The 23,366-nt window shown below is 35.4% G+C and overlaps 4 protein-coding genes across 5 annotated transcripts; 3 read left to right on the top strand and 1 right to left on the bottom strand.

Moving 5' to 3' along the window:
• Positions 1-1,016: 1,016 nt before the first annotated feature.
• Positions 1,017-3,017, bottom strand: LOC130724041 (protein transport protein SEC13 homolog B-like). 2 transcript variants are annotated; one of them, XM_057575200.1, is made up of 2 exons: positions 2,857-3,017; positions 1,017-2,178 (listed from the first exon to the last, which is right to left on the bottom strand). In XM_057575200.1, exon 2 carries the CDS (start codon positions 2,172-2,174, stop codon positions 1,269-1,271), a length of 906 nt encoding a protein of 301 aa, XP_057431183.1. In that variant the 5' UTR covers positions 2,175-2,178; positions 2,857-3,017; the 3' UTR covers positions 1,017-1,268. The 2 variants fall into 2 exon arrangements, with proteins under 2 accessions (XP_057431183.1, XP_057431184.1); XM_057575201.1 differs by having other exon boundaries at positions 1,017-2,181; positions 2,857-3,009.
• Positions 3,018-4,250: 1,233 nt separating this feature from the next.
• On the top strand, positions 4,251-10,850 carry LOC130726922 (EH domain-containing protein 1-like). Its single transcript, XM_057578244.1, has 16 exons — positions 4,251-4,467; positions 4,800-4,879; positions 5,052-5,120; positions 5,205-5,262; positions 5,413-5,465; positions 5,545-5,578; positions 5,689-5,744; positions 6,910-7,023; positions 7,285-7,387; positions 7,496-7,545; positions 8,165-8,293; positions 8,382-8,633; positions 8,970-9,049; positions 9,303-9,429; positions 10,003-10,146; positions 10,302-10,850. Exons 1-16 carry the CDS (start codon positions 4,383-4,385, stop codon positions 10,485-10,487), a joined length of 1,620 nt encoding a protein of 539 aa, XP_057434227.1. The 5' UTR covers positions 4,251-4,382; the 3' UTR covers positions 10,488-10,850.
• Positions 10,851-12,891: 2,041 nt separating this feature from the next.
• LOC130726366 (upstream activation factor subunit UAF30) lies at positions 12,892-15,150 on the top strand. Its single transcript, XM_057577624.1, has 2 exons — positions 12,892-13,397; positions 14,684-15,150. Exons 1-2 carry the CDS (start codon positions 13,224-13,226, stop codon positions 14,810-14,812), a joined length of 303 nt encoding a protein of 100 aa, XP_057433607.1. The 5' UTR covers positions 12,892-13,223; the 3' UTR covers positions 14,813-15,150.
• Positions 15,151-18,624: 3,474 nt separating this feature from the next.
• LOC130723176 (grpE protein homolog 2, mitochondrial-like) lies at positions 18,625-21,845 on the top strand. Its single transcript, XM_057574133.1, has 6 exons — positions 18,625-18,923; positions 19,146-19,290; positions 19,371-19,573; positions 19,672-19,839; positions 20,898-21,026; positions 21,428-21,845. Exons 1-6 carry the CDS (start codon positions 18,795-18,797, stop codon positions 21,506-21,508), a joined length of 855 nt encoding a protein of 284 aa, XP_057430116.1. The 5' UTR covers positions 18,625-18,794; the 3' UTR covers positions 21,509-21,845.
• The last annotated feature ends 1,521 nt before the right edge of the window (positions 21,846-23,366 follow it).

Below are 23,366 nucleotides of genomic sequence, written 5' to 3'. Positions count from 1 at the left end.
CATGTGCAATTATATGATCATAATCACAAACGTTGATCAACGGTCATCATAGCCTATTTTACCCTCTTAAGTGATCTTTCACGTCAAAGGAGCCAAATCCCTCAAAATTATCAAGCTTCAGCCTACCTTCAATGGTTGCGATCAGGGTTTTTTCAGCTCATCAGCAACGATTTGAACACAGCAAATGGCTTGGTGTTCCACTGATTCCTTGACACAATATCATGTTTCCAACAATTCGACAAGGCTTGGGGTTGGTTGGGCAAAGGGTTGAAAGGGAGTAAAGGCTTTTACTTTTTGGCTAGGGTTAGATGGGTCATACTGTGTTTAGATGCTTACTTTGTTCTGACTAGAACAAGTGGTGTATCAGATCTCTTTGATCTACTTGCTTAGATCGGACAACATGTTAGCTTGGGCTTTGGATGTTGGGCTTAGGCAAAAAAAAGAGGACAAAATCCATGTCAAATCTTACATCGAAACCCCATCTCATATCCACACACCAAAGCTCCACTTAAGGGTTATGGTATACAAAATTCACTGAGCGACAGTAACTTTCAGGTTGTGGAGATTTTGAGCCTTTTTTTTTTACATCGGAAACTAGAGATTTTGAGCCTTTGACGTCAAGATTAAAAATAAAAATCGACTACTAAACTAAATTGCTAGCCCGGGAAATTTTCTACTAATGCAAAGAGAAAAAGCAAACAAAATAATATGAATCATCCAGCAAGAGGCATGCATTTGTTTGCTCACACAACTATAAGGACAAATTCATCATCTAATTCAGGTACTAAATTGTTCTAGCAATTCCGACCCAAGTGTGGGGATGAAAAAAGATATTCCCAAGAGTGCAGCTCATAGTGATCGAACTTTCAAACAATCACTTTTAACAACGACCGGCACCCATTGGGTATGTCACTCCAGATTTTGTCTAAAGTAAGTTCTTCAAACTCAGTTCAGATACCAAATTAAAATGCTTCGGCGATAATTCATGCTACTCCCAGGTGGATAGAGATCCAAAATTCCAATGAAATGTCACATTATATACTTGGAAAAATCCTTCTATAAAAGAAAAACAAATCAAACTATTCAACATCATTCTTGCAAGTAGAGAATGTTCAAGGGATCACAAACTTCAAGGAACTAATGCATTGTGAAGCACAGGTAATCAACTATATAATATGCAAAGAAACAAGATGTCATTTATATTTCAAAATGAAAATTCTAACCATAATCTCAAATTAATAAGTGAGACCTGAAAAATCAATCATATTCTACGGATCCACTGTTGTCACCTGTTGCCATTCCCCATCTACTGCTTCCTTCCATAATGTCACATTGTTGTTCCCATCAGCCACAGCCAGTATGTTTCCAGTCAATGACCATGAGACCCTCCAAACAGGGGTCTTGAAATCATTCAAAATCTTGCCTTCCCACTGATCTCCCTCTTTGCCCACAGTCCATATGATGACTTTACCATCCTGTGATGCGCTAGCAATAGTGGATTTAGGAAGTCCCAAGTTGGGTGCCCAAGCAACATCTCGAACCCAATCTGTATGCATATGAAGAGCAGGGAAGCAGTCCATCTTCCAGTTTCCATTGGTGAGCTTCCACACCTTCACAGTGTTATCACAACCACCAGAGCACAGCTTCTGAACAGGATCAAGCAACCCTGCACCAACAAGAGCACCAGGTGCCATCGAGGGAGCCCAAGACACAGAAGTAACACCAACTGGGTGGGCTTGATCAATCCTTGAGGTGTCCCAGCCACCATCTGCTCTTGCTGTGAACACAGATATATTCCCATCAGATGAACCACAAGCCAGGCAGAGACCCAACTCGTGAGGTGCCCAAACAACTGAATTCACAGATGATTTGTGGTCATCAAACACATGAGCTTGGATCCACTCGTTCTGATTACCCTCCTTCCAAATAATGACGCGGCCATCATAGGAACAAGAAGCAATCATAGAACCAAACTTAGGGTGAGCCCACGCGACCTGCCAAACAGGTCCTTGGTGACCGGCCAGAGTTGCTAGATGCTGAGAAGCTGTGTTGCTCACCCCAATTATCTTAATTGTGTGGTCCGAAGAAGCCGTAGCTAGCCTCTTACCATAGTAATCCATTGCAACATCATGGACAGTATCTTGGTGACCCGTTTCAACCTTCTGAGCAGGCATGTTTCTGCTAGAAACATAAATACATTCCAAACAGTTAGTTTCAAACAAACATTTGCAAATGAAACCAATCTGAGCTAAATTAAACAAAACCAAGCTAAACTATTAACATATCAATGTTGTGTAAGCAAACTCATCTTAAATCAAACACAATTCAAGAGGGAAAAAATCAAATACATAACATACACAATCAACATAAACATATAATGTCAAATCCAAGTGAGAAACTATTCAAGCTTCAAATAACAAAAATTCATGAACCAAAGCATGATTGATACACAAATAATAACTTTTATATTCACAAGCAGGTGAAAATCCGAAAACTTGAGGAAACAAACAATCAACAATTAAGACAAAGCATAGTTTCTTCACTTTTATACACATTTTTTTCACCAAATCTCACTTTTCTTACAAAACAAACCTAAATTTCGTGCAAACCTAGATAGAAATCTACCAACAAAAATCAGGAATTCGCGAAAATCAGAAACAAAAAACCGATGAAACAAAAAAAAACGGGAAAAACAGTATCAGGTGGTGCAGAAAAACAATCTAACGAAGTTTGATTGGGTTTATTGTCCCAAATACAGGGAAGGAAGTGTAAATGAAGAAAATCTGAAGATCTAGGTTGAAATTTCAACAGATCGAGCGGGCGCTATGCGAGAGAGAGAAAGAATTGAGAAGGTACCTGTGAATGATGAACAATTGAGACGGTGGCCGGAGCTTCCGTATGCGGCGGCGCGATGTGAAGTCGCCGGTGAGTGTAAACGATGTGAGATCTAAGAATGAAGAGAAACTGAGAATGAAGAGAAGAAGAGAAAAATCTTTGCCGTTTCTTTTTTTTTTTCTTCGATGATGTATCGTTTGGGCTTGCAGGCCTGATAATTGGGCCGATCACTATTTTCCTAATTCTAAAGAGAAAACTAGATTGGCATCATTTTCAGGAAATATATTGGGTTAGATTGCGTTTTGCTTAAATAAGTCTGACCTATATTTAAAAAATTTATTTAAGGCGTGAGTTGGATATGTTACAAATCATAAGCTTTCTTTTAAGCTTGAGGTTGGTTTTTTCAAAAGCATCATCTGATGTGATAGTATATTTGAAAGTCTGTTTTGTAATAAGATATTTGAGTTGATAGACAAATTCATTTGTAAACATGTCAACAAACTTATAAGGTAATAAGCTAAAATATAATAAAATTATTTTATCGCCTAACTCTAAGTAAATAGGTCATTAGTTCATTTCTAAAGAGGTTTATATGGTTAAATCATTATATTTTCAGGTTAACCGGGTACTTACAACCGATAGTTGGCGGCGCACTAAGTAGTCTAACACTTTTAAACATATAAATAAATCAATTAATATATAATTTTAAGATATCATAATAAAATTCAATGTATATATTTATATGTATTACATTTGTTTAAATAGACCAACTTGTTAGGTTTATAAGACTTTTGAGTATGCTAACTTTATGCTTTTTAACAATATTCTTTTAAAAAAGCTTTGATCTTGTATATTTATCAATTTGGTTTGATATGGCCTAAGCCTAATATAGGCAAAATCATAGGCTCATATCGGTAGTTTGATATACTTTCATCCTCAATTCAACTCTATTATAAATTATCACTTGAAGAATATATAATTTGAATTTGTCGATAATTTATACTCTATATCTATTAAATTAAAGTACACAGTCTTAAATATCATGAAGTTGCGTCATCAACTTTATTCTCATATGGCACAAACTTTTTTCTCAAGGATGATATTGAAAGAATTTTTTTCTACGATCTTAATTTGATTCATCTTACAAAACCCGAAAACTCAAACATATTTAGTCTTATTTTCTTTGACATAAACATATTTAGTCATTGGCCTTAAATCAACTTATATAATAATTTGCCAACCTCTACCATACCCAATTTAAAGAAAATACCTACACCTTTCCTCAAATGGCGCGTGTATGCATGTATAATTGTTAACGACAATTCAAATTACTTCCTTGCATGTCATGTCTCAACGGTAAACACGTAATCTTTATAAATTAAGCATCAGTTTTGCGCCTATATAGTCTAGTTTCCAATTCCAGCAACAATATTGGAACAATTTCTTCCCGTGTAACAAACCAACCCTCTCTGCCTTTGCAACCCCTCTTGGTATTTCATACAGAACATTGAAATCCAAATTTCCAATTTGGTATCATTGTTCGTGTAATGGAGATTGACACAACCCCAATTGATTTATGCTCCAAGGAACACCTCGACCTTTATCAAGAGTGGTTCAATTATGCAGATGCAGGTTCTTCTTTCAACAACTTTATGCTTTTTATTATCTTTTATGTACATTTAAACATATGGGGTGTTGCTTTTGGCCATGTTTGTGTTCATATTTTTGAGGAATTGATCTCATTATATAAGCTCTTTTAAAAGGGAAAAGATAAATGCACGTGAATGGTGTAATGTTGAATATTCCTTTGTAGAACCAGGGTGCAAAGTTGTGATTAAGATTTTTTTAAATCACCCCATTTTTCCAATTAATCCATCTGTGTTAATTTTTTGTGCAAAATAAATTGGTTTATCAATTTACTTATTTATGAATAATGGGGTGACTAGATGATTAAGTTTTTGCAGATGGTGATTGTCGTTTTACCGGGAATGAAGCCACCAAGTTTTTTGCCATGTCGAACTTGTCCCGACAAGATCTTAAGCAGGTTTTGAATTTCTTTTATTTGTTTTTGTTTATTGGAACAACGTTTATATATAGATAAGATTGGTGTATTTGACAATTCTATTTGTTTGCTAATGATGCTTGGTCTCTCTTGTTTTTTCTTTCTTTTCCTTTTAACTTAGTTGTTTCTTTGTTGCTCCCCTTCCCAAAATAAGGTGTGGGCTATTGCAGATTCAAAGAGAGAAGGATATCTTGGTATCAAAGAATTTGTCATTGCAATGCAGGTACCTTTTTTGTGAAAAATATATTTGCTTTATTTTAAGCTTGATGCTAACCAATTTCCAGAATCTAACCCATTTGAATTATAGCTAATTTCTCTGGGACAAGCTGGACACCCAATAACACATGATCTTTTGACTAGTGATGGTAAGTTCTGGACATATAGGTTTATCTTCTATTATATGGTTGAATGATACTGTCTTTATCATTTAAAGATTATCAAATGCACATATTTGTTGGTCTTAAGTGTTTATATTATCAAGCTACCAGCTGATTGAAGCTTAACTTATATTTCAGTTTTGAAAAACGCTAAACCACCCACAATGGAGGGTTTGGATAAATTAATTGCAGTAAGTATTTTTTTAGTTTTTTGGTTTATATTTTATGTTCATTTAGTGGAAGTGCTTATCAGCACTTGGCTTTGTGCAGAAGAAAAAGCGCAAACATAAAGACAAAGATCATGGTAATATATTTCTCATTTCTCTTACATAAGGCTCATTTTGCTTTTGGATTTTATATTTCTTTCTTCTTTTCTCTTGAAATTTCAAATTGGACTAACGAGAAATAATGCAGGTAGCACACTGTCATCATCTTCAAGTAATTGGTTTAATGCAAAGTCAACAAAAAAGGTAAGCAATTATGTTACTTTTATAATATTACTCCGAGTGTTTCTAGGTAAGCATTATCCTTGTCTTTCACTAAGGAAAATATTGGATACTTAGTGTCTGTTTGGTTCCACATTTGAGAGCCTTATAATCAATTCTCATTTACCATAATCATTTTAGGTGGTTATATTGATGTTTGACAACGACTAAGAGAATTGATTCTAGTGCCAAAATCATTTTTGCGATGAATCTAGGGAAAGCAGATTTTGCAGTGGACATAATCAATTGTGAGATTTCATAACTGGATTTTACAAAATTAATAGAAAATATTTTTCTCATAAACGTATCCGAACATATATCACTTCATTTTCAACTCACTTTTACCATAATCAATTCTATCCAAAATCAATTATGATAACACTGATCCAATGAGAGACTTGATTTGCTTAAGTTCAGGGCATTTTATATCACCATGCTTTCTTAAAGCATAAGAAATTGAATTTGGTTAAAATTTCTCTGTATTTGTTAGGTGCATGCTATGAGTTGTATAACAGCTACAAAAGCTTAAACTTAATTTCATAGAGGCTTATTATTCTTCATTTTTTATTATCTTCTCTTTCCGTTAAAGATTCTGAATCTAGCATTTCAAGCAATGGATGGTTAGAGGAACGGATTAAAATGAAATTTTTGGTCTTTTTACTATATATTTAGTTATTGCAACCTGTACTGGGTCAGAGAACTATAAATTTATTTGGAAATTTTAGCTAATTACTTTACTGGATTTGAATTGAGCTAAGCAGCATAGATTCTGAGAATTGACATGGTAAAATTATGAAATATTCATGTTTCATTGAATTTCTTTCTAGGCAGTTATTAGGGGACTGAAACCGACATTGTCATGTTACTAGTATGTTTGCAAGCAACTTAAGCTAGTATTGGTAATGTGCTTGAGACTGAACTAGTGAGAATGGAGGTGTCAATTTGGAATTGTTAACATCTTGTTTTTGGACTAACAAATTGCGTGTGTTTCTCATATCTATCTAATTTGGTTATGATGTTACAGTAGATATATTCTTGAGGTTGCTCTTTTATATTCTTCGCTGCTTCCTTGCTATTGTTAGTTTTTTAAAATCTGACAAATGCGATCATATGGATTTTTAACTTACATTTTTTTGTGCATGTGTTTTAGATACCTGAGTCCTCTGTGACATCAGTTACCGATGGTTTGAAGAGACTCTACATTAAGAAGTTGAAGCCTTTAGAAGTTACTTACAACTTTAATGATTTTGTATCTCCTTTATTGGTGAGTAGGTAACCCTGATTGATTTGTTTAGCAGAGAAATATTGCTAGATATTCTAAATTCATAGTATTCTAGATTCGAAGTCACTTGTTTAGAGTCCGTTCGGAAGCGGATCAGATAACACTTATTGGAAATTATCCAGGGCTTTTTTCTAGTAGATAAACTCTAATAAATACTCTTTAGTCTGTATTGTGACCGTGGTTTAAATATGGACATGTGGATACCCAATCAGGTTCTCTATTAATTGTTATTCCTTACTGCAGACAAATAGTGATTTCGATTACAAACCTATGGTTCTGCTTTTGGGTCAATACTCAACTGGGAAAACAACATTTATTAAACATATGCTTAAAAGTGATTATCCAGGCAAGTGATTCTCCAACCTTTTCTATGTGTGTAGTATATTTGTGAGAGTGCTCATATCTATTATCCAATATGTTACTGATTAATATTTTTCTCAATTACTTTCAATAGGAGCTCATATTGGACCTGAGCCAACAACAGATAGGTTTGTTGTTGTCATGGTATGTCCCGGCCTTTTAATCTCCACTGATACTGATATGGTCTTTGAGTGGCACAAGTCTTCAAAGTTTTCTCAGTTTTAAATTTATATATTAAATTGACTACTAGTCCTGACATGATTCAAAATCTTCCAAGAGTTGTTTATTGGTAAAATATTTGACTTTCTTATGCTATTGTAAACCTTAAGCCTGTAATTGCAATCTTGGATGAACATTTTTACTAAAATGCAATGTTACATGTCTTTTCAAACTAGAATGAGTCAATGAGGGAATGGTGCTATTGAGATAAGTGATCATAAATATCATTACATTCATGGATACTGTGACAGATATACTATGTGAAGCAATAACATTCAAAGTGGGAGGGAAGGGTTTTCTATTAATTCATTCATACACGGTAGAAACCCACGATGAGCCAAGATCATGGTTGATAGAAGAAAATTCCCTCAGTTTTTTCTTCTGTCCACCATGATTTTGGCATCACCATAATTTTCTACTGTGTATCCAAACATGCACTTCGTGAGATTTCTAGGCATTTTGGGATATTTGGTCCTTAGTGTATACTTTTAACATCAACATAAGTTCCAAGTTTGATATCTTGAAATGATGGTCATCTGTGCAGTCTGGACCTGATGAGAGAAGTATTCCTGGTAATACTGCTGCTGTCCAAGCAGATTTACCATTTGGTGGTCTTACAAAATTTGGCACATCTTTTTTGTCCAAATTTGAGTGTTCTCAAATGCCTCATCCTGTAAATACTCTAAACCCCTCCAAAATATTATGAAAATATTTTCCTTTTGTAGCTTTTGGAACTAACTTTATTCCTCAATTTCCCAAAGCTACTGGAGCATATTACCTTTGTGGACAGTCCTGGAGTTCTATCAGGAGAAAAGCAGCGGACGGAAAGATCATATGATTTTACCGGTGTAACATCTTGGTTTGCTGCTAAGAGTGATTTAATACTCCTTATGTTTGATCCTCACAAACTTGATATCAGCGATGAGTTCAAGCGTGTGATAGCATCCCTACGAGGCCATGATGATAAAATTCGAGTTGTTTTGAACAAGGCAGACCAAGTTGATACTCAACAAGTAAGAGCATATGTAATTAAGTTTTTTTTTCAAAAGCAAAATATATATTGATGAGAAAAATGTCAGGATAAATAACCTTCCTAAAAAAGCCAAAAACCGGCATAGCCAGCAACAACCCAACCCACAACGAGCAACAACTAGTCCAACTAAAACCTCCAAAGCCGAAAAGAAAACACCAAAAGCAAACCAACCCAAAAGCCCACAAGGACCCCAAAACACCAACTTAACACTAAAACCTATACCTACCTGTGCTGACCTAAGAAGACTTAAACAAATCTATCGCAACATTGTACGGGGAGGACTTACCAGTATATTTGTATGGCCTCATGTTTGCAGCTAATGAGGGTATATGGTGCACTAATGTGGTCACTTGGGAAGGTGCTGAATACTCCTGAAGTCATGCGTGTATATATTGGGTAAGTCACTTCATGTGTGTGTGTGCACTCTATTGTCAATCTTGAAATGTTGTCTATTGCAATTACAAGTTTTGAGCTAAGCATTTTTTTGCATGCCATGAAATTGCATGTCTATTATTTTTGCTGGTACACTTCATATTTCTCACCTCTGTACACATTCCTATGAAACTTGGTTGCGATTTAACTGACTTTTTCCTCCTTGCTTATGAGACTACCTTGTGCTCTTCTCTGATCAAATAACTTATTTTGGCAGCTCCTTCAATGACAAGCCTTTAAATGATGCTATTAGTGGTCCACTTGGCAGTGAACTCTTCGAAAAAGAACAGGAAAACCTTCTTTCAGATCTCAAAGATATACCTAAAAAGGCCTGTGATCGAAAAGTGAGTTTTTTTTTTCACCATGCAACATAATAATAAATTTCCAATATCATAAAGATTTGACAAGGATTTACATGACTTTCAATGGCCAAACACAACTCTCCTCCTTTCTTTGGATTTGTGGATTGTTATGTCCTCTTAATATTAATTACGAAAAGGCTTTGATTATTGTTAATAGTATTTTTCCGCTAAATTTTGCATGTTTGCAAACATTTTCAATGAGGTTTCATTCAACGTTTAAAATAATGTTTGAACAAGGAAGATTGGAATATGGATGGCATATGAATGAAATCATAAGGAGTTAAGTCTATTGAATTAAGAGTATTGATGCATTTAATTTGGGGGGAATCACTATTTTAGTACAAAAGCTATTCTCCTCATAGCTTCTGTTGTAATTTTGTGCATGCAAGTTTGATGTAATATAATCTTACTTTTGTTTCACTATTGATTATAGGCTGCTATTATAGGATGTTATCTAATATCTTGTATTTCAATAACCAGTTAAATCACTAATCATGTTTTCATTTGTTGAAATTACTTCCTTTAATAATTTAGCGACATTTGTGCATATGGTAGATCAATGAATTTGTAAAACGAGCCCGAGCTGCGAAGATACATGCTTGTATCATCAGCCATCTGAAAAAGAAGATGCCTGCCATGATGGGGAAAGCTAAAGCTCAGCAAAAGCTTATTGATAATTTGGAGGATGAATTTGCAAAGGTATGAATCCAACTCTGCACATTCTTTCTTTTCACATCATGTGTTTAGCTATTAAAAGTATGTTTATATCATAACTCATCAATATGCATATGTTGCTATGATAAAGATTGGAAATTGAATTGCATGTGTCTAAGTCTAACACAAATTCTAAACAGGTACAAAAGGAGTTCCATCTACCAGCTGGAGACTTCCCAAATGTTGATCACTTCAAGGAGACCTTGAATGGTTACAACATTGGCAAATTTGAGAAATTGAAACCAAAGATGACACAATCTGTGGATGACATGCTTGCTTACGACGTTCCTAACCTCTTAAAGACTTTCAGAAATCCCTATGGTTAAGGTTATAAGTACTCACTTTGTGATAAAAAGTTTATAAAATTCTTATGGATTGGGATGAAATTCCATTCACATTATACTCAGTTTGTATCCAAACAAATACTAAGTTTGCGAGCAATTTAGATAGTGGCACAAGGATATACTAATGTGACATGCATCATCTAATCCATGTATATTCAATGGCTTCACCAATTGCTCTGCTTTTTTAGAGGGAAGGCTGTAAAATAAGTACTAATTATCCGGTGCCTTTTAATGCAGAAGGGTTTTTTGTTGTTCAATGAAGATGTATTAGTTATCTCAGATAATTTCTTTGTCTTGCGTGGCTCTAAATACAATAAACCAGTCACATTATTTTCTTGCTATTCAGTTCTTTGCAAAGCTTTGAAAGAAGATGATGCATTATATTATTTGCTATTTTGAAGAAAATAATATTTTGAATTTGATATTATAAATTTTATTTTCTATTATAAAATTTTTAAGGTTTCTGTATAGTTTTTAAAAGCAGCGAATTTGCTTGACCTTTTTAAACCTCACCAGAATTAACCATATTATATGATTTTTTTAGCCAAGTTAATTGCTCAAATGCACCATTTGAAAATATTATCATCACTTATATCACTACAGTTCTTCTTTCTAATATAAGATAACCAGGGGTTATAGAAGGAGTAGGAAAATAAAAAAGCATTTACATGTTCTTTGATGATAAAGAAGTAGCAAGGACTAAAAGAAGAAATGGTCCAAAAAAAGGGAAAGGATAATATTCTATAACCTTGTGCGGTTGTGCCCCTATGCTAGCTCAGTTCTATTTCTATACAAATAAGGTTGTAGAAATTGTGGATGATTGCTTGAGTAATGATATATACACACCTCATTTTTAAAACACTTCATTTCCACCTCTTTTTGTTTCTATCTCTCTCCTCTTATCATCTATCACATCTCATACTTTCTCTTTCTTACTTTTTTCTTTCTTCCTATCTCTCTCCTCATTCCACCTCTTACACCTCTTTTTTGAGGTGTGTATGTATAATTATTCATGATTGCTTAGTGCACTGAGAAGCTTGTGAAAATTGATGTATTAGTTCCAGGAATATGATACTGGCTAATAAAATTAATGGTGTCAGAGCCTCGAAGAAAGGGTTAGACCATTTTCAATGAGGGTGTTGAATTTCATTTTCAAGCGTTGAACCAATGCAATGTAGCTGTTGAATGACCCGTTGAACATTCAACTAGTTACTGTGATTTTCGGATTTTTATCTAATTCGATCCTAATTATTTAATTATTTGGGGTCAATTATTTCGTAGTAAATTAATTTATTTTTTAATTTTTTTCATCACAATTCATCATTTTTTTTGTCTTTAAATAGAGACGTGATTCATTTGATTTGGACATAGAAAAAAAAACGACATTTTACCCTCTAGTTTTTCTATTTAGCCTCAAATAAACTCTTGTTTGTAGTTCTAAATATCTTTTTATTGAAATAGATCCCAACAATAACCCTTTTAACACCAAAAATTCTGTCAATTACTCTTTCGATAATTGTTATTAATATATAATCACAAAACAAAAACATAAAAGAAAATAAAAATATGAAATAAAAGTGGTGGGGTAGGGTGTTGAATTTTACTAAACAAAACCATTGTAGTGAGTTAAAGTTGAATGTGTGTTGAATTATTAGGTGGAAGAGATAGAAAATGATGTGGAGTGTAAAAAGTGAAAAAGAAGGGTGTTAAATCTTAAAACCATTGTACATAGTCTTTAGTCTTAGAAGAGTGTTAGTTCTCGGGAATCAATTATTATTGGTTTTTCCTGGTTTTGATATGGAGGCAATTGAGAGGTTGATACACTAGTTCCAGTCAAATTTATTCTCTTGATTATGTTGCTTTTGATGCCATGTTTAAATGAAAAAAATTTAGAAGTTTTGGTTGGGAGGTTGGGCATATAGAGCTTTGAAGGGTGTAGAAACCATGACTCCTAAATTTTTCACAAGATAAGAGTCATTTAAGCCTCGATATTAGTCGGTGCTAGAAACTAAAGCGGGAGTAAATTTCTATTTTCTAGCTATGTAAATGGGTAATATGCTTTACTCTAGAATAAACAATTATCTAGGGTGGTTCCATATGACCTTCTCTTTGTGGTGTTAGTTTTAGTATGTGAGATGTATATTTATTGAGAATGATTTGTTTCTCAAATTATATTATCTTGGTTAAGGTAAAAAGCTTAGTCCTTTTCAACTCCTAGATTAACTTCCCTAACAAAATTTCTATTTCATTGAAAGTGAAGACTATCAATACTTTCCGACTCTACCATACCACCTCTATCATACGACATTACATGACGTGTTCGGGTGTACCACTAACAATAATTTAGTAGCGCCTTTTGAATCAAATATGCAAACTCTTCCCGAATCGGAAAGAAGAACAGCGCGCATTGCAAGCAAATAGATAGCCCCCACCCATTCGAGTCATTGCGAGCCGGAAAGAATATCAGTGGTTTAAGCCTGGTCCAGCCCTTCAACCAAAAACAAAAAAAAAACTTGGTCCATCAAACTTTGAGCCTGGTCCATCGCTCTCTTCTCTCTCACTTTCTCACTCACCTCCTCCTTCGTCTCTTACGACCGCAGACTGACTTTCAGCCTCCGCCGTCACGACCGCAGCCTCCTTCGCCACCGGCTCGCCGCCGTCACGCCTCACGCGCTGCCAGTTCCTCTTAGCCATTGAATTTGTGGATTGAAGGAAACAATGCTTCCTCAGCGCATGAAGAAAGCAATCACTGATAATCCGAAGAAGCTTGCCAACTTGATTGACCTAGTGAACCTTCCATCCACGCTCAGAGACTTCGTGGGTCAATCTCAGATTTCTCGTTTGGGTTGTTTCATGCGCGTTTGGTCCTACATCAAAACCAACAATCTCCAGGTTCATTCACCAACCCCTTTACTTTTTTTTTTATATATATTTCTGTTAAAATCATGTTCAATTCTTTTCTGTTGAGAAATTATGTTTTTCCACTTTTATATAATTTATATAGAAAAAAGTTACTTGTCATGATAGAATGATATGAATTGCTTATTTTAGTGAAGAGGTAGGATGCAGTATGTTAAGCTAAGGAAATTTCTAAACAAATAATGGGGTTTTGCTTGCAAAGCCTTGTATCAAATGAATACTACTTTATTTTCTTTGTGGATTTTAAATGATGGAATCTGTTAGGAACTATTAGTAATGAAAAATTGTGCTTGACAATTCTATATTGATAGACTTATAGTTGATTATGAAGTGTTACTTTGGCTGTTTTATGTTTCCTTGGAGCTTTAATGTTAGTGTTTTTAATTGCGGATGGCGGGTCATGGCAGAAAGCCAAAATCCCTGCCATACCAGTGTTATCAAATCGCGATCGCAGACCATCGCTGTGAGCCAAAAATCCGCTATTTCGGCCGCTATTTGGCGGCGAATAGCGGAAATTGCGGGAATAGCGCACTATAGCTGGCAATAGCGGCGTCGTGATTAGCCAAAAATCCGCTACGCTATGCGCGCCGCTATAGCCGCTATTTGATAACACTGCGCCATACATTACAAATAATGGCGGGATATGGCGGAATATTGTGGCCATATTGCGGGATATCGGCCATGATGGAAAGCCAAAAAGCCGCCATGAGAAACGGCCATGGCGGATATTTCATAACACTAACACTACTTGGCAAAATGTTGTAAAACTAAACACATGAATTGAGGCAAGAGAGTAGTTCATTAGTTTGCCATTTTTGTCTTGTTTCGGCCCTGAACAATCTACATAATCAAACAAACAAAAGCATTATCCCACTAAGTAAGGTTGGAATTGGTATTAAAGATAACAGTCAGTTTTACATTGGTTGCCGAAGCCTAACACAACATTTCTCCTTTATCTGGGCTTAGAACCAGCTGTGCAAGCATAGGCAGAGTTCCTGAGAACATAATGTTCCACAATAGAGGAGGACTCTTTCTGACTTTTTTAGACTAATATGTGATCATTTTATTTTGCTTAAATTTTTTGAAGTTATATACATGCAAGTTATAAGTTTATAAAATGCATGTCTCCAGTGATTGAGTTAGCTAGCCTTCATATTTTCCCTGACGTTTTATGTGTTGGCAGATTTATTATAATGTATGGTATGGATATGTAGCTTATATGGATGACTTAAAGATGGGTTATTTCTTCAATTTAGCAGGATCCAAACAACAAGAATGTGGTCAACTGTGATGAGAAGTTGAAGAGTATTTTGTTGGGGAAACCTCAGGTTGAGTTAGCAGAACTTCCTTCACTTATCAAGCTTCATTTTCCAAAAGAGTCCAAGTGATGAGGGTCATACAAATCAAGATGTCTGTCTTATTGGAAAGCAAAACCTTTCTCAAGATGAGTCTCTGAATCTGTTTCCTATTTCACCTTTTACGCCCTCATACTGTGACGACATCAGTGTTAGGAACATAGCTGTTGCACCAGCAGATTGACACTTCTCTTTATAGTGTATGAATGGATTGATCTTATTACATGTGATCCAACTTAGAAATGTCCTGCTTCACAGCATGCTTTGGCCACTTTCTAAATTTTTTATCAGTAGTTTTGTTTATGAGAGTTATGATTCTGTATACATAAATTGGATGTTTTTATAATTTATGGCGAGTCATTTTATTAGTCCTTAGAATGTTTTTTTTAATCAGAAATTTGTTTTTGTCAAGTCCTTGGAAAAGGGAGGCAAAAAGTTATTTTATCAGATGGATAGGGAAAATACACAACTAGTTTTTGTAATATGAGTACTAGCTTGGTCCATATTTGTAATAAAATAAATATGCAACTAGTTCCTGTTTTCCTTCTTTAAACCTAAACCCTAAAAAAGTTACTTTATAATATGAGCCATGCTGATCTCCGACCAGGACTGTTCTATTTTGAGTTATCCAGGTTCAGGTTCGGGTCCATAGGCAATGACAATTACCCTATGAAAAGCTTTCACTAAAAGCTCCCGTAGTTTCCCTTTATTATTAATTGAGGCAGTGATCAAACACTACTCAGAAATATTCAGGTTATTGCCAGGAGTGGCATATATGAAGTAAAAGCTGAAGAGGCTGCAAAATGCAATCCATGTAATGCAGGTTGTAGGGGTGTCATTCAAGGAGAGTATTGTGAATGAATTGAATAACTTGACTTGTTTGTTGAAAAATAACTTTGGGTTGTCTTATTCATTACTCATGTTCCCAATAATCCTTGTAATATAAAGTATAAACCATCTTCAGCTGCAGTTTCAGTTATTACTCAAACACAGTCATGGATTGAGCTTATTGACTACTGAAGCACATTTAAGTTCAGTTATGAACATCTCCACCAAGAAACATTTGTGTTGTCAATCATATTATCTAGGTGACTAAAGAAGGAAAACAAAAACTAGCTGGATCCATTGCTATTTTCTTAAGTAGTACTATGGCGCACTTGAACTTCCATTGATTTACTTTTTTATTAGGGCATGTCTTCCCATCCGAATTATAAATGCTTCAGTGAGACACCAAGATATTTCGTTTTTCACTATTTTAATGTTTTCTTGGTCTGCAATTATATCATATTGAGGAGTGCTAGCAATGTTCACTTCAATACTTTTTATAATATTCTTATTTATTGGTTGAAATTTATTTGGGGCATACTAAAATTGAAAGTGTGACCATTTATTTAGTAGTCCTCACATGAATTTTGAGAAAATCTTGAATTTTTTTTACATAATGTGCTGCTTTCAGCCATTTAGGATCTACTTCTCTCCATTTAGTTATGGCACCACTGAAAGTGTAAAAATAACACGAGTTGAAAATTATTATGTTTTGAAAAAACTTTTTCGACATTTTTTTGGAAAACACCTGATTCAAAACCCCTTTGGATGAGTAGCAGCAAGTATATAAGAAAGATAGAAAAACACAAGCAATTTATCTCGGTTTACCTTATACAAAGTGTATAAGCTGCCTCGCTGCCTCCGGTCCCCAAACAATCTCTTTTGGGATTTCTCACAATCTTTCTCCAAAGATTATAACCGGATATTATTTCCACACCTAGTCTTCCCAATTCCCATACTCAACCAGATATTCATCTTTGCCTTCTCAGACTGAGGACTATTCTTCTTCGCCTTCCAAGGCCTCCTGAATATTCTTTCACACCAATCCTTCCTAGGTTGAAACCCCAAAATATTTTGCGTAACCTTCTTAGGTCTTCGCCACTAACTTGTAATATAATAAGAAGTGTTTAACCTATCATGTGTCTTAAGTGTTCGGGTAAGAGATCTAAATGAATGAACACATGTCATATTTCTGTATAACAATTTCAAATGAGTTTCAATACAGAACAAAGAGGAAGAAGATGAACTCGAGTGCTCTTGAGTGTTTTATGCTTAATGTTCATAAGTTATTTCTTTTTTATGAATGGCTTTTTATATCCTTCAAATCTTCACTTTGTATCTTCAGGTCTGGTGAAAATATTTGTTAGATGTATTCGTCGAGAACATTTATTATTTATATTTGTTTTGATCTTATTCTCATTGCTACTTCTCAAATGTAGAGTATGAGGATGAGATATAGTAGTTTTCTTAGCCCATTCCACCATAGCAACTTTTACTCCTTTCTTCTTAGCTGGAAATGTGACACTCGAGAGTAGATGATATAGGAACGTCCTTAAGCGTATTTGTGTGTTAGAAATACGATAAATAAAAAATGTGGTTTAGAGGGTATGGGTTTGGACATGCGTAAATGCAAGTCGGTAATGAGAGTTTAGGTTGAAATGCAGAAACAATGCCCACTAGGTTAAAATGCTATTGCAACTAACCGAGTTAGATAAATTGGGGGTCTTTGACATGGATCCGATTAGAGAAATTATGGTTGTTTAGTATGAATCCAATTAGAGAAATTGAGCATGTTTGGGAACCTAGTTAGAGAAATTAGGGTTGTTTTTTACGAACCCAATTAAATAAATTGTGGTTGTTTGCTACAAACCAACTAGAGAAGCTAAAGTTGTTTTGTACGTAACCAATTAGAGAAATTGAGATTGTTTGGTACGAACCCAACTAGAGAAGTTGATAGTATTTGGTACGAACTCAATAGGAGAAATTGAGGGTTGTTTGGTATAATATCCAATTAGAGAAATTGAAGTTGTCCGATACGAATCCAATTGATGAAATTGAGGCTATTTGGTATGAACTCAATTATAGAGATTGCGGTTGTTTGGTTGAACCAAAAAATGGTATAGTAAATAAATCCAAGTATTATTTTTTACTTATAAGACCATGGTGATTGCGTGGGCGCGTGGCTCCAAATGGGCTAATTATCTCCATCAAGAAGTTGTGTGACTGGTGGTTGTCCTGGTTGATCAAAGGAGTGAAAAAAGTATAGTGAGGTTGTAGGTGAAGGATCAAAGATCTGATATCGTGTAAAGAAATAATTGTTCGCTTTGTATTGATGTGTCTATGTGGAATGATATACAAGATACAAGCATTATATTTGAATAAGATTGTTTAAAAAAAAAATTTGAATAAGATTAAAAGGGAGGAAATAAAAGTTATAGTGAAGCTAACTAAAATGAAAAACGTAAAGCGGTCAAATCTTATTAATAATAAAATAAAATAAATTTAAAAAAAGGAATAACTAAGAAATAGCAGCAAATCAATAATTTTACAACAAATTAAGGATTTGATATGATAACAATTAATGTTAATAAGAGAGAGATTCAATCTCCTTTTCATCAACTGAGTTGCATTTGACATATAAAATATTTGGTGAATAATGGCCCTGATTGGAAAACAGCTTAATTAAGCGCTTATGACCATTAAGCGTTTATTCATAAACTATTTTAAAAAGTTAACTGAAATAAATTGAAAATAAGCTAGATATAAGCATACGCTCTTTTTCATAAGCTATTCAAGATAGCTTATGAAAATAAGCTCAAAACAGCTTATGGTATAAACTCAAATAAGCTAGACACTTAAGTCGTATGAAATGAGATAAGAAGAAAGATAAAATAAGTCGTATGAAATGTGTCTATTTTATTTTCATGTAGAAGGTCATAGGTCCATTTTTCATCCCAACCACAAAAGCAAAGGGCAATATCGTCCAAAAAGAATGATGAACCTTAAACCATCCTAAACCCCAGACCAGATTCTCCATCCAGCCCAAAACACCAACCTTTCTTTCCGTCCACGCAAATCTTCTTCCCGTCGTTTATTTTCTCAGAAAACCAGTTTCACTTTCTCAATCTCAATCTCAATCTCATTCTCAAATTTCAATTCCTTCGTTTTCTTCTTCTTCTTCTCTTCAACCATGCTTAGGGTCTTGTCTCGTGCCTCCAGAAGCTTCATGCTTCTCTCTGCTTCTCACAAACCCCAACCTTTTTCCACCCCCTTCTCCTCGCATCACTTCCATTCCATCGTTCATCAATCACCCAACAAGGTAAACCCCACTTGTAATTCGCAACAAAAATTCTAACTTTCCGCAATTTTGTCATCTGGGGTTTTATTAGGGTTTTAGGATTCACTCAAAATTGATTTGGGTATAAACTATTGAATGAAGTTTGATTTTATTATTTTTTTGTCTATATTTATGATGATTTTAGTTTTGGTTATACATTGTAAAATTCTCATTAAATTCCATGTATGCTTGCTAATATTTCAGCTGATTCCACTTCAAGTCAATCTGTTGAACCGATCCATGAATTCATCCTTGACTCCAATTTTTGGATTTTCTTCGTCGGCCTCGCCTGAACCGGAAAGTCAGAATGAACAAGATAAAGCTGCTGCTGATCAAACCAAAGAACCAGGTTCGATATTAGAATCTCAATCTCAATCTGACAGAAGAAAGGAATGGGGTTTTTAAATGAACTGTAATTTTTTTTTTCAGATGCAGAGCCAGAGAGTGAATGTGATAATCTATCCAGGGATGATTTAATAAAGCTTGTTGCTGAGAAGGAAGAACTTTTGAAGTCGAAGCAGGAAGACATTGTGGAAATGAAGGGTAAGGTTATGCGTTCTTATGCTGAGATGGAGAATGTTCTGAGCAGGACAAGACGCGATGCAGAGAATTCGAAAAAATTTGCTATACAGGTTTAAGTTTTGGCATTTTATATTGTGTGTTTCATACCTCTTGCTCCCTAATTTTTTACTTTGGAACTTTGTGCTGAGTGGTTTCAAATGTGATGTAGAATTTTGCGAAGGGTTTACTAGATGTTGCTGACAATTTGGGAAGAGCTTCCTCAGTTGTAAAGGATAGTTTTTCAAAAATTGAATCACCTAATGACTCTGTTGAAGCAGCAAAACTCCTGAAAACACTTCTGGAAGGTGTTGAAATGACCGAGAAACAACTTGCAGAGGTAGACTGTTCTACTTTATGCTGAGGCTTTTTAGTTGCAGTGGTTATATGCAGTATTTTATCTGAGTCATTTTTATTCAAATTTTGACCTCTTGTTGCAACTTTCTGCATTATATAGCTTTCGGATCAATGATAGAAAATAGGTGAAATCTGAAGTTTCATTGGGTTTGTGACAAGAGAGGGCACAAGGTCGATTGGCAGAGAGTACGAGGCAGTGTAGGCTCTGGTTGGTGGCTGTCTTAGTGTTGTTTAGACCTTCTAGGGTTGAGATTGGTTTCATCCTTTTAGGAATCTTGAAGAAAGAATGAAGAACTACATTAATTAGGTTTTAGAGGGTTGAATTGTTCATATTGTCTACTTGGAAAGTAGCCTTGATTGTCTAGAAAATTAAAGAAAACTGAGTAGAAGACTAGAGAATATAAGAAAATTAGGTTTAAAATATCGGTCTTTAACTGAGAAAGAGCAGACCTAGTTCAATTACGTTACAGCTTACGAAGCTTCCTGCCCTAAGCTATCACTAGGGAATCACACCTATGGTTTGATTGTATCATGCATCCAATAAGATAGCAATTAGCATTGTTAATTTATAGATGTGATCATTCTGTTAAATAAAAAGCACTTCCTATTACTTATCCTCCAAGCATTAGGAATGGAATCCTGATGTTATAAATATTGAAACTTTCTAACATACTAAAATCATAGTAGAAACTTGGACACAAATACAACACATGAAAGTATAAGGGGATGCCAAGTCTAATCACCAACTAATACCACTATACAAGAAAATGTTAAGTTATTAAAATTCTTGTTGTTTAAAAAATATGAAAATATGAAATAAATAGAAGTGACAACCTAGTTAAGCTAATAACCATAAGTAACCATTGCTAGTAAGATTGTTGGAATTTTTCAATCACCCCCATAATCATAATGCCATGTTTATGAGAGTAGAGTGGTTCATAATAGAGTAGAGTGAAGCTGTCGGTAACATTTTATATTCTGTGTCATTGCGTCATTGTACCCTATTCTCTGAGGTTGACAGCTGCTGGCTACTGCTTACAGGTACTTAAAAAGCATGGTGTTGAAAAATATGATCCTACAAATGAACCATTTGATCCAAACAGGCATAATGCCATCTTCCAAATACCTGATGCTTCCAAGCCCCCAGGCACTGTTGGAGTTGTTTTGAAGGTACTTTACGTGATTCTTTGTTTAGGCATTGTGATTTAATTATTTTCTTATTTCAAAGTTTGCTTTAACGGTTAAACCTTGAAAACCGTTTGTTTTGTATTTGATTAATTCCTTTTTGAGCGCATAATTTGCAATATAAGAAGTCTAGTTTGATGTGTGTCGATATTTATGACAAACTGTTATGTCAATCATGCTGAATTGCTCATTATTTCCATTTATGGTTGTCAAAGGGCTTTTACTTTGTAAATTCTTTGTCTAGGAGCTTTTGTTTCTCTTGATGTTGGAATAAATGAATGTGGTCAACTGGTCATGTTCTTGGCAGTTCCACCATCTGCCATTCTATTCCATTTCTCTCCATCCATCCAAACAAGGCTAAGTAATACTGTGGTTATATTTTGCAGGCAGGATATATGCTTTATGATCGCGTTCTTCGTCCAGCTGAAGTTGGTGTGACGCAAGAAGTGGAGGACAATAACAGCTGAGTGATGATGGCATGAAGAAATGTCTGAGCAATGGAGTTCTTGTTGGACACCTTTCATTATCTTATTCAAATATGTTCACTGGTTCACTTTTGCAGGACAGTATTTTGTCCCGCGCGGAAAGGACTGTTCTTTTCTCCTTATAACCCGAGTTTTAAACCTTTTTTTTGTAGTGATAAAATACCATACACGATGGGTTTGATTCTAAGATTTTGGTTGTATTCGTTTGCTAAACCAAATTCACTAGTTCTAGTCCCTTTCTTTTGCTATGAAATTATTGAGAGCCTGAGTAACAACCGCACGAATAAAGTTGAAGAAAACATGGAATCACTTTTATCTACTTCCACACCCCTTGAATTGTAACTATTTCCCCCTTTCCCCTGTTTTCTTGGAGAGAAATATGGTGATTTCGTGTGTTTGAAAAATTGCAGAGGAAAAATCGTGGTGGTACATTGTGTACTTATGATTAGGGCTATCCAAGATTCCTCGCCCTAATACGAAACACGACAAACTTGTCCATTTTGTTAGTCATTGGGTTGGTTGCGGGTATGGGTGGACCATGAAATTGGGTTCAAGTGATTTTGGGCGATCGGTGTCGGTTTGGACTCCAACCCGACCGAAGTAGATCTTTAAAAAATATCTTCTACTCAGGTAGCCCGGTTTGTGAGTGAACCCTAGCCTTTTAAGTAAGACATTCTCACTTGCGCCACACCACTCACTCATTATCACTTCCTCTTCCCACTTGAGGTAACCCTAGCCGCCACCAAGTCACCTTGCTCTCTTCTCTCTCCCCACTCACAACATAACGAACCATGACCAACCCCACACACTAGAATCACTACACTAGGCCGGTCCATCACCATGTCTTTGGCGCTCCAGCCCCAAATGGGTCCAAGCTTTGATGAACTTCGCCCATTGCGTCGCGCCATCACAGGGTCAACATGCCTTCATTGCATTGCTATTTTTTTTATAGGCAGATGTTAGTTGTTAGTAATGTTAGTAAATTAGTCATCCTCCGGGTTCGCACCCAAGACCCTTCACCCTTCCAAACCCTTATGTCCCCTAGCTCTTACCACTTGAGCTAACATTTGGGGACTCATTGCATTCGTCGTATTTGACCATAGCAAGCTCCGCCATGAGATCTTGAAGGAGGAACCTCCAGTACGCCACTCCTCCTCGTCGCGAGGGAGCTCTGGATTTGCAAGAGCCTACTCTTCTTTTGCTACCTCGGCCTCGTCTGGGCCTTGCCTCCGTCGTGCCGTCAACGTTCCAATGAACTCCACCTCGAGACGAACGCCTTTGAAAAGCCCTAATCTCTACCGCACTATGGATTCATTTGAGGCATGCAAGAAGACGATGATGAAGATGAGGAATGTTGATAGCACCTGATCTCACTATCTATTCACCTCTAGGGTTGAGATTCGGGGTCATCTCACTATGCATAAGAATGATTTTGTTGAACGCTCCTCTATGATTGAGATTTGGGGTTATTTGATTTGTATGGATATGTTGTTTAGCTTTTTCTTTATTCGCATTCTGTTAAGATTTTTCTGTGTTGTGTTGTATAGGCCTATTTCTCTCATCATCTTTTTTGTGTGATTTTAAAACCGACAGCAAAACCGACGACGACAGCCACAAACTGCCCACTAGACAACCCGACATATGATATCACTGTGTAGCTTTCACCAACCAAGTGTGATAGTTAAAAGCTTTTAACACTGATTTAAAAGTTATTTGATTTGATTATCCAAATATACGAATTTCAATTTTTTGTTACATAAAAGTTGGGTGGTTTCGACTCTAGTCACCACTACGAGCTAAGGCATATCTCCAGGATCACAAATCGCTTATAAATACAGAT

Source organism: Lotus japonicus, chromosome 6, assembly GCF_012489685.1.
Source record: "Lotus japonicus ecotype B-129 chromosome 6, LjGifu_v1.2".
NCBI classification, from domain to species: domain Eukaryota; kingdom Viridiplantae; phylum Streptophyta; class Magnoliopsida; order Fabales; family Fabaceae; genus Lotus; species Lotus japonicus.
Note: the sequence above shows the minus strand (reverse complement) of the source record. Positions and strands in the feature narration are given on the sequence as shown.